Source organism: Colobus angolensis, unplaced genomic scaffold (genome assembly GCF_000951035.1).
Source record: "Colobus angolensis palliatus isolate OR3802 unplaced genomic scaffold, Cang.pa_1.0 Scaffold253, whole genome shotgun sequence".
NCBI lineage: Eukaryota > Metazoa > Chordata > Mammalia > Primates > Cercopithecidae > Colobus > Colobus angolensis.
In genome coordinates this window covers 3888349-3899888 of record NW_012115744.1, presented here as the reverse complement: position 1 = coordinate 3899888, position 11540 = coordinate 3888349, and the positions used below count along the sequence as shown (strand labels likewise).

Genomic DNA, 11540 nt, shown 5'->3' with positions numbered 1-11540 from the left:
TTGAGACGGAGTCTCGCTCTGTCACCCAGGCTGGAGTGCAGTGGCCGGATCTCAGCTCACTGCAAGCTCCGCCTCCCGGGTTCACGCCATTCTCCTACCTCAGCCTCCCAAGTTGCTGGGACTACAGGTGCCCACGACCTCGCCCGGCTAGTTTTTTGTATTTTTTAGTAGAGACGGGGTTTCACCGTGTTAGCCAGGATGGTCTCAGTCTCCTGACCTCGTGATCTGCCCGTTTCGGCCTCCCAAAGTGCTGGGATTACAGGCTTGAGCCACCGTTCCCGGCCAAGAGATGGTTCTTTGCACAAGATGAGGTTGTCTACATAGCAAATGAAGAAGCATGTTCACACTAATGATTAGCACTAATAGCATTTAAGAAACTTGCTGAATTTTTGATTGAGAAAAAAATCATCAAAATAGTCTCTGTAAAACAGCAATGACTATTTATAACATGGGGTTGAAAACAAGAACTTCTTTGTTCCAGTAAAAAATGGTGGGGTGCCTAGAAGTGAATTCATCAAACCCCACATACAAGACCATCATGAAGGAACTATCCCTAATATGCATAAGAGATCTAAATAAAGAGCTATGTTTATGGATGAGAAAGCCAATTTTCCTTTGTCATTTCTCCCAAATTAATCTATAACATTAATAATAATAGTGTGAATGAAATTCTATTAATATACCCGCTTTACAGATGAAAACCTAAGGCATAATGAGGTTAAATCCAATTAAGTCTATTCATAATTCTAGGAAGGTGTTTTGTGGAACTTGGAAAACTGATCCTAAAATTCAGGTGGAAAAGAATACAAGAGAATTGCAATAGCAGTCATGCCGACTCTCAAGAGAAGAACAGGGCAGGGACTCCCTACCCAATATTCAGGCTTATTTTGAAACTGTAGTACCTGAGATCATGTCGTGATCTCAGGAGAGGTACTGAGGAGGGATTTCTGGGCGAGACTAGGGGTCGTACAAACCACAGGAAAGGGTGCACTGTTTAAAAAATATTTTGGAACAATAGCTGTCCTTGTAGAAAAAGGTACTATTGAATCTTTACATCATACACATGAAAAATAAACTCCAGAACATTAGAGACAGAAAGGTGAAAACACAAAGTTTAGAAACTAGTCAAAGAAAATATACACTTTGGAATAAGGAAGGATTTCAGAAACAGAAATATCTTTCTTAAATGAAAGTTTACTAAGTGATCTTACATCAGAATTGTTCATTTCTGAGTGACAGAAGACAGCTGTGAGGAATGACAAGCCCAGCCAGATTGACGTGTGCCTTCCCAGGGTATGCCCACAGGTGCATAGGTACCCTACTCTGGGTCCAGGCTCCTCTGGCATCTCCCTGCCAAGCCAGAGGGAGGAAAATGGTGTACCCACCGTGGTGCTCTCCTGCTCTCATGAGAAAACAAATGCCCTCCCGAAACCTAGTTGGGATCTGGCTTTTCTAGATCAAGAAGGTGAGGAAATGGCCAATTCTACCAGACTCCACTTCAAGGCCCTCCTCTGCTCTCTCCAGGGAAGCCTGGGACCGGGCGTGCCCTCTCATTCCCTGGCTCCAGGCTGTGGCACTCCACCATGCAGGTGGTTTTGTGGGAGGGTAAGACACTGGGAGAAAGTGCGAGGAAGCCCTGCCCAGCATTGCATGGCGTCTACTGTGAAACAGCCTGAGTTCCTACCCCTGTTCTTTGTTTTGAGGTGTACATTGTTTTATGTGGCGACAATGGACTGTCAGAAACCAAGGAGCTTTCCTGTCCAGAGAAGCCCCTGTTTGAAAGGAATTCCAGACACACCTTTATTCTGAGGTATTCCAAAATATTTCACTGCTAGATTTGGGAAAGAGAGGCCAATCAGAATTAGTGTAGCCTTATCACAAATACAAAACAGTAGACTACATAACATTGGTCTCTAATAGTGAGCATCAATTTATATACAAACAATTTTATGATGTATTTTTACAGTTTGTTATTCTGAGTAGATTAAACAATAGGTTTGTGCGAGGCAAGGAAGGAAGAAGGGTGGGGGAAGAAGACTTACTGATTTTACATATTAGTAAAGTTCATAATTAGTGTTTTCTATGACACTAAACCTTCTGACCTTAATTAGGTTTGTCCCCAGTTTGGAAGAGCGAGGACACATGGTGTCACAAAGACGGTGGGGTTGGAGAAAGAGGGAGTTTAACAAGATAGGATGCAAGCACCTGGTGTTTTAGAAAATATGAAAGGACTGAACTAAATTATTTTTTTCCTGGTAAATTTCATGTATGATATTTACTGGTTTGGAGTATTATGTCTTCATTAAGAGAGGAAAGGTTAACTTTAGACTAATCCACACCAGAGACAAATAGATGAACGAGATTTGTGTGACTTTGGTTTGGGAAAGCTGTTGGATATTGAAGGCCTGAGTGCAGGGTCACTGTGCGTGGTGGGATTTCCCATCCTCTGGCCGGGTTCCACGGGGCTTCACATGTCACTCTGCGTGTCAGTCACCTTTGACATGTCCCATCTCCCCTCTGTGGGACATCAGTGCTTTGAGGGTGAGCACTGGGGGTGATGGGATACCAGGACCACACTGTCACCCTCCCAGCTGATGAGACGCTGCTGTGTGTGCCTCCAGCGCTCCTGCCCAGCTGGGCCTGCTGAGGAAGATCCGCCTCTGGCACGACAGCCGTGGGCCTTCCCCAGGCTGGTTCATCAGCCATGTGATGGTGAAGGAGCTGCGCACAGGACAGGGCTGGTTCTTCCCTGCCCAGTGCTGGCTGTCTGCCGGCAGGCATGATGGTCGCGTGGAGCGGGAGCTCACCCGTCTGCAAGGGGGACTCGGCTTCCGGAAGGTAGGCCCCCTCCAGGTGGCCTCTCGTGGCGCACCTGGCTGACTGGCAGAGCATGGCACCTGGCTCTGCTTCGCTTGCCACAGTTGTGTCTTTCAACTCCTCTAAAGTGCATTCCTCTTTTCTTAGTTAATTACCAATATACCCAAATATTAAATGATACATTCATTAAGTGGCCATCCAAGAATGGATTAATTACCCTTCACAGTTATTAATTATTGCAGTAATGCTTCTCTGTAATTGTAATAAGAATGTAAATTTCTGGAATTTATGGTTCTGGTGGTCTGTGATGTCCACAGGCCCGTGACTAGAGACTATTCAGTGCCCTGTGTGTGTCCCAAACAACCTAGATAACTATCCATAGAGTAATTACAGATACGGTACAGATGTGATCAGGGCCAGGATGGCAGGAGATGGCCAAAGTGACAAAATAACAGATAACCTCACAAACTAACCATGGAAGTTGTGGTTTTTAATGTCCTTTCCATCTTTCCCTATATACAAACAAATTTCATACAATTGTGATAATAATTTTTTTTTTTTGAAACAGAGTCTCGCTCTGTTGCCAGGCTGGGGTGCAGTGGCATGATCTCGACTCACTGCAACCTCTGCCTCCCAGGTTCAAGTGATTCTCCTGCCTCAGCCTCCCGAGTAGCTGGGACTACAGGCACATGCCACCATGCCCAGCTAATTTTTGTATTTTTAGTAGAGATGGGGTTTCACCATGCTGGCCAGGATGGTCTTGATCTCTTGACCTTGTGATCCTCCTGCCTTGGCCTCCCAAAGGCTGGGATTACAGGCGTGAGCCAATGCACCCGGCCGCATCTTGCACTTTCTTATTCAACATTTTAGAGTAGGTCTCTTCATGAATTTTTAAAACATCATTTCAGGGCTGTATAATGGCCCACTGCGCATGACCATTTGCCGAAGACCTGTTGGGCATGTATAGCTTTCTTTCATTTATTATGGTAATGGACAACATTGTGGGAACTTTCATGTGTGACTCTCTGTTCCTGATGAGTACTTCCTGAAACTGGGTCTCAAACAGTGGTAAGAGCCAGGGAACTCAGACAGTCCCCAGTGTCGCCAGACCTTGCCAGGCCACTAGGCTTTCTTTCCAACCTGCCCTGTTGCCACCTGCCTTGATGAGAGGCCCCGGCTCAAGGCCTTGGCATTTTCAGGCCTGAGATATTGCTAAGCTAGTAAGAGACATAATCACAAAGGATTTGAAACAAGTTTTCAATCAGTCACAGCATGTGGAAATTCTTCAACATCTAAAACTGGGGCTTCCCCTTAGGTGATTGTTTCCTTGTGAGAATGACTGTTTAGCTCGGGAACTGTAATTAACAATGGGAGATATACATCGCTTATCCTTAAGCTATTGTGCTTGACAGCTTTTTGTGAGAAACGTAAGCTTATTAACTTAGTCACGTATAAGCACTTGTGTGTGCTGCGAATCGAGCGTTGCTTGTTGGCTAGTCCATTTACATAAAGAAGATATATTCTTGATTTTTCTGGTATTTGTATCTGTGCTCTGCTCATATTCCATAAGAGCAGTTGCAGTTCTGTACATAATCTTGGTTTTTCTAGAACAATGTTGAGCCCCAAGCATTATTGAAATTGAATTGGAACTTAAAATTCAGTGCAATTCCTAAGCAACATATCTCCTGCTGTGTGCCAGACATTGTGGGCTACTGAGGACAGAGGTGGAGGCGACTCAGCCCCACTCTCAGTGCACTCAAAGTCCAGTTGAAATTAAGCATATTGCCCCGGAAAGTTCTGAGAGTGGTGGGATTTTAAGAAGTCTCTTAGGAACATGCAGGAGAACCAAGGAGAGACTGATCAGAAGCTCTGGAGAGAAGGTCTCCTGAGGCTGGGCGTGAAGGCATTTGAGAGCCAGGCAGGTGAAGCTGGGAGAAGCATGTGCCAAAACTCAGGAGGTGCCAGGGGAAGGCCAGGTGGGCCGGAGTCCAGCATGATAGGAGTGTGACTGGATCAAGGAGGCAGGAGGAGGAGCAGCTTCCAGAGGCCTAGAGTGAGGTGCTGTTCACCTGCACACGGCCCACCTAGTACCCAGTTAACCAGCCAGGATAGCAGAGCCAGAGAGTGTGGGGAATGCAGTGCCGTCTACCTGCACCACGGCCCACCTGATACACAGCTAAGCAGCTGGGATGGAAGAGCCAGAAAGCTCGCCATCTCTGCTCAGAAGATCGTGGTTTAACGGTCAGGACTTTGCTTTACTGACAGAAATGCCCATGTCAGGGAACACTTCTCCTGCTTTCCGTTTCAGCTTTTCTATTGCAAGTTCACAGAGTACCTGGAGGATTTCCACATCTGGCTGTCGGTGTACAGCAGGCCCTCCTCCAGCCGCTACCTGCACACACCACGCCTCACCGTGTCTTTCTCCCTGCTGTGCGTCTACGCGTGTCTCACTGCCGTGGTCGCTGCTGGAGGGCAAGAGCAGGTGAGGGCCGTCGCTTTTCCTTACAGCAGCTTCCAGATCCCAGACTACACTGTGGCCCCTTTTTGCCTAAGAAATCAACAAAGCTCACAGTCCTTTGAGAAAAGTTTAAACCAGGGGAAGCAAGCCTGGCTGCCTGGGGACCAGAGAAGGAGCAGGAGGGCTGTGCCCGGTGTGGCACTGGGTGGGCCTGCAGAGCCCTGACTCTGCTGGCTCAGTGGACAGCTGCTCTGTGGGAGCTCGTGCCCAGGCCCAGCAGCAGAACTCTTCCAGAGAGGCTGGCAGCAATTGTCTTTGAGAATGATCTTGAATTTTTTTTTTAAGTTGGCAATTCATTTAGATTTGAACAAGTCCTCTGGACAAAAGAACGCAGAACCATTCTGATGGGCACTTTTCCCTCAAGATGCCAGTTTGCACTGGCAACTCTGATCGTTCCTCATGAGATGTAGTAAATTACTTCGAAATCAGTGTCGGCGGTTAAAATGGAGACCCTCCCTTTCCTGAGGAAAAACAACACAGCAGGACGTGGGCTGAGGGAAAACTGACTTGTTTACTATGACAACATCATGGCCATTCATGCATCCGGCCCACCGGGTTCACTGCTGGGTCGTGGTGCGCCTGGAGAATGTGGTGACAAGGTCTGTTTCCGAGGTGGGGACCGGCGACCCATCCATGTGACAGCCAGGCATAGTGGCTCCTTTATGACACCAGGTATCAGAGAGATCCAATAACAATTACGGATTGGTGACATTGAAAAAATAACAGTGCATAGAATTTGTAAAAAGAGGATAAACAAATATCATCAAGTAGCAGGAAGGGAACAGCTCTGTCCACCTGGAAATAGACCAGGGCCTGTGGTGGGGAAACCTACGGTCAGCCTCTTCTTTGAGGCTGACATGTTGTCTGACATTGGGCCACTGACCACTTCTCTCTGTTCATTGGTACCTTGTGGGTGTTGATGCCTTGCCAGATTGTAGCCATGATTCAATCTATGGAGCACGTGCCTGGTGGAGAGTGGGTGCTTGGCAAGCATTTGTTCAATCCAAAAGGATTTGTATAAGAAGAAACAAAATGATTGCATGTGTTTTCTTTTCACTCCTGGGGTATAAGAAACCTTTGCTGGATTCCTTCTGCTTGTATCCATCATATCAGTTCTATATATAGTTCTATTTTTTTCTTAGAATGATATTGAGCATGATGCATTATTTAAATTGGATTGTGGCCAGGGTGGTAGCTCACGCCTGTAATCCCAGCACTTTGCGGGGCCGAGGCAAACAGATCACCTGAGGTCAGGAGTTTGAGAGCAGCCTGGCCAACATGGTGAAACCCTGTTTCTACTAAAAATACAAAAATTAGCTGGGCGTGGTGGTGCGTGCCTGTAATCCCAGCTACTCGGAAGGCTGAGGCAGGAGAATCACTTAAACCTGGGAGGCGGAGGTGGCAGTAAGCTGAGATCTTGCCACTGCACTCCAGGCTGGGTGACAGAGCAAGACTCCATCTCAATCAATCAATCAATCAATTGAATTGTAACTTAAAATTCATGGTTCATGAAGAGAGCACTTTTATTAAATATAATGTATGTATTCACATTACATATATTTGTAATTACACCATGACTGTTTTAAGTTGGACTCATATCAGGTTGATGTAACGGCTGCTGTTGGTTTGTTGCAACCCCAGTTGGATGTCAGCCCCACCCTTGGATCCTTCAGGGTGGGTCTCCTGTGTACCCTCCTGGCTTCTCCAGGGGCCCAGCTCTTGTCCCTGCTCTTCAGGCTCAGCAAGGTACCTGCGACTTGTCCTCATGGCCCTGTTCTCCTGAACAGCCCCTTCATTGCTGGGGAACACACTTGGCGAACCACCTCTTTCCTTCTGCAGGAAGCCCCGGGGCCTGCCCGAGCAGAGTCACACTGCCCGCCTAGAGGAGAAGCACGGGCCGAGGCACCCCAGGGTAAATGTGTATTAAAACTCTCAGAAACTCTCCGTGGGGCTGAGCCTTTTGCACCAATGTACTAAGTAGAAATTGTATCTTCTGCTTTCAGTTTGCATTGTGTTTATTATGAGTAATGTTGGGCATCATTTCATGTGTTTAAAAGTCATTTTATTTTCTGTGGTCTATCCGTTTTCTTTTCCCACATTTATATGAACCTTATAAAATCCTTTCTTTTCTAAGTGATATATAAATACTTTTCACCAGCTAAGTAAAGTAGGTTTTTGTCAGATGGATAGTGAATCCATTTTCTAGTTGCTAGTGCCATTTGTTTTATTAATTAAACATTTTTCTCAAGCTGCCATGTTTCCTTAACGCAGCCTCGAGTGGCTCTGAGGGTTGCCTAAGCCAATACCAGGACCAAAGCATCAACAAAAGTCCTCGTTCTAGTCTTGTTCTCTCAGAAGTACTCATTCTGGCTGAGTCAGGAAGGAAGAGTATTTGCTGAAGAAAGAAGTATCCCTGCTAATCCTTAAACATATCCCTGTCTAAATGTATGATCCCAAAACATCATACATTGGACTTTCATTTTTTTGAATCAGGTCCTAATTCCTACCAAAGGGTACCAGATGCACAGGAGCCATGCAAGGTAAATCAACCGTTATGCGCAGCAGTTAATCCTCTAGCATGAAATGTGAGCAATTAGATTTCTCTGGCATCCTCCCTTGGCCATGGATGGGTCAGGCCCAAGGTGAGATGGACACAAGAAAAGATCGATGCAAGAGCTGCTGTGCTGGCTGGGGACCGTCCTCCCTAGAGGGAGGTCTGTTTCCCAGGACACATGCCACAGCAGCCCGGCTGTCCAGGTGGGTCAGAGAGAAGGGGGTCTCAGCAGAGGCCTGAAACAGGAAGGAAGCGCAGCCCAGCAGAATTCAGAAAGCCTCATATGTCTACCCAGTAAATACCGGCAGGACCGTGGGAGAGACACTGTGGAGCAGCAAGGCTCGGGGTGATTACTCAGTGAGCTTCGCCACCTCCTTGTGAGGAGGAGGCTCAGAGAAGCTGCCCCAGTGCTGGAGCTCCGTTCCAGGTCTCAAAGAGACCTGTGACACGGGGCAGTTGAAGGGCAGCTTCTAATGGCACAGCTGCGATACCCCATTGCTATAGTGCTTTTTGGATCTGTGTGACTGCCCCTTTGCTTACGTGGGATTCTGCTCTGTGGGACATATGAGGGCACACACGATGCCGGGTTTGCCAGGTTCTAACTCCCTGGCGCAGCTCCCCCGCTCCTGTTCCTGAGGGTGGTACTCTCGAGCCGCTGCTTGAAACACAGTGTGCCCCCCATGCCCCAAACACCATGCCAGAGCTCTGCGCCTTCCCCACTTGGAGGCTTTGTTCAACCAGTTGCTCTTGGCTGAATTCCCCTCTGTGGCAGGGTCATGCCTCCCAGAGAACCAGGTGCAATCACCCTGACTGCATGGAGCTGCTATTAGGCCACCAGCATTTCCCCAGGTGCAGCCACCGTCCTCTGAGGGGTATGAAGGAGCCGGCTCTCAGGCCGCCTGTGCTTCCTTCCTCAGAATTCTTTAGAGGCCTGAGCACCACACCCTGCCCATGTCAGGCCCATCCTCTGAGAAGGCAGCAAGCCACACCACTGTTGAGGGTCACGTGTGAAGCCCTGTTTGTGGAGACATTAACCTTGGCATGACCTTGTCATTCTAGCATCCTGCATCAGCCATTGTCTCTGGGAGTGGCAGGGCCCAAAGGAAGGCGGCAAGTGATGATGGCACAGCCTGTCCAGCCCCTAAGCTGGAGGCCCATGGGGCTGACCACAGCAGGACTACTCTGATGGGGAAGAGCCACTGTTGCCCTCCCTGTACTCAAGGTAACTGGCTTGCAGCCACAGCCCCCTTCCTGCCAGTCCAGCAGACCTGCAGCCATTGGGAGAGGTGGGGCAAGCAGAACCACAGTTGGGCCAAATGTCACTGAATACTCTAGTCTCATCTGAAAACCAGGCATGGGCCCACCCAAAACTGAGGCGTCCAACTTTCCTCCAAAGTCTTGGTGCTTTCTGGCAGGTACTTAATGTAAGTTTGGTCAGATCTTTTTAAAAGTCAGTAATGTACTCATAACATTTTAAAGTATTCTGGAATTTGAAGCTTTGCATTTTTTAATGCTAATGACAGTGAATGATAGTCCCAGCTTCCAATTGTGCTGGAATCTCAGCAGTGAACTAGTAGAGGCAGGGATTACCCTAGAACAACCAGGGCTGTGCCCAGGGAGATTGAATCCTGCTGCAATCCTAGGAGAGCAGCCAAATCATGGCAAAGGGGAAACTGTGGTGGGCCTGGCCTGGCAGGAGTGTGTGGCTTTGGGATCCTGGAGCCATGTGGTACGTGAACAGATGGTTTTCTCGAGGCTCCAGCTCAGCCCAGGTCCTTGTGTACTGGATTCAGGTGCTTGTTCACAATGACTGGCAAGGCCTGTGCATGCAGCTATGTCTGGTTGGACCCATGCTGCACGGCACCTAACACAGTGAGGCACAAAAAAGATCCTTTCTGTGAGTGAACAAGCTTCAGGCAGGTGAGCCTTCAGTGCAGGCACAAGTATCAGCAGTAGATCAGAAGGGAAACTCATCCTAAGGACCAGCGACCCTCCCAGACAAGCTGGACACATGGCCTGGGCTGGAAGGGAGCACTCGGGAGTACAAGGCTCACACTGGCAGACCAGCCACCGATGTGGCGCAGAATGACACCACTGTCCCAGCCACAGCTCACATTCCTTGATTTATGTTCAGCCAGTGTCCTTCGGTTTGCCTAATACCAGCTTCCCAGCAAGAGCTCCTTAGTTGTTGAAAGGTGTTGTGCTCGATTGCCCTAGGTTGACATGGCATCCTGCCTCTAAGAGCAGTCGCTAGAAAATGGGCTGAGACGGCTGCACCTGGAGGTATGAAGAGCTATATAGGGCAACCCTCTGGTCCTGTACCTGGCGCTGGGGAAATCACATAGCAGAGAGGGAAGGATGAAAACCACAGGGGACCAGTCACAGCCCTGTCCCTCGTGGTGTGTGGGACCTGATCCAAATCAGGGCAGACCCTCAGATCCCAGGTCAGCCTGCTTAGTTGTTTGGGGTCTGAAATGGAAACTGATCCCTCTGCCTCTGATGTTGGGGATCCATAGTTCTGTTCAGAAGAAGAGGTCCCCAAAAGCCTTCTGAGGGCACAGCGAGGCAGGAGTTGCTGCTCACCACCCCCACCCCCACCCCAGACCCTCAGGTGAGCACCAATGTCCCAGCTCAGCAGTCGGGCAGGAGTTCCCTTGTTCTCAGCCTGTGCATTCTATTCGGGACCTCAAGGGACTGGAGGAGGCCAGTGGCTAGGAAGGCCCTCTGCTTCACTCAGTCTGCTGATTCAGATGTGAATGTCACCTGGAAACACCCCCAACCCGAACACACTCAAAAATCACATTTTACCAAATGCCTGGGCACCCTGCAACCCAGTCTAGTTGATGCCTGAGATTCACCACCACACTCCGCGTGGATGCAGATGCCGAGGTCTCTTAAGCTGCCTTGTCTCTGTCCTACTCTTCCGCAGCACCCAGCAGTGGTTTGGAGGGACTAATGCCCCGGTGGTCAAGGGCCCCTCAACCTTGGTGGAGCTCTGCAGTGTGGGCCATTTGTGGGACCGCTTCTCTGGCCTGCGGTTTGGGGACAGGATTTCTAGGCTACAGGTGAGCTGCAGAGGTTTTCAAACATCCTCAGGTCCTCGAATGGAAAGTCTCCCATTTGTACATAAATCCCTGTGTTTCTGGGAACTCATCGGATGCAGGCTCCAGATGTCGCTATTGCTATTTTCTCCCTCATTTCTCCCTCCCACCTCCTGGGGTAAATAAAATCATATGCAGATCCCAATGGGTGGCTTGGCCTGGTCAGCCCTGCCACTGCAGAAGGCCTGGATGGAGTCCAGATATTAAACAAGAAGCTGCAGGACGCCTGCCTAAGGAAGGAAGGAACCCAGCTGCAGAGCTCCTGAGAGGAGCCGGTTCCCAGCCAGGAGCTCTGGCTAGAATATGCTGTTCATGGTCTCCCATCATTTGAAAAAGCATATGCCTTTGGGACAGGGATTATGATGCATGTGTCACAGATTCTGATCCTGTCACCCCAGCACATGCTGCCTCTCTGGCTCCTGTCCAGCTTGGACTCGCCATCGGAGACCGCAGGGTCATTCAGTGTGGCTCCATGGCCCACGTCTTCATAAACCACAAAGAGCAGCCGCAAAGCCAAGGCCCTTTCTTCCCGTCTCTTCCATCTCAGCTG

General features: G+C 48.9%; 1 protein-coding gene across 1 annotated transcript in view; it reads left to right on the top strand.

Moving 5' to 3' along the window:
• The window catches only part of PKD1L1 (polycystic kidney disease 1 like 1), a 182873-nt gene that overhangs the window by 116129 nt on the left and 55204 nt on the right, over positions 1–11540 (top strand). The window contains 8 exon segments of the mRNA XM_011946807.1: positions 1704–1810; positions 2622–2838; positions 5126–5305; positions 6977–7081; positions 7175–7247; positions 7829–7875; positions 8949–9111; positions 10819–10954. Of these exon segments, the coding sequence (XP_011802197.1) occupies positions 1704–1810; positions 2622–2838; positions 5126–5305; positions 6977–7081; positions 7175–7247; positions 7829–7875; positions 8949–9111; positions 10819–10954 (1028 nt within the window).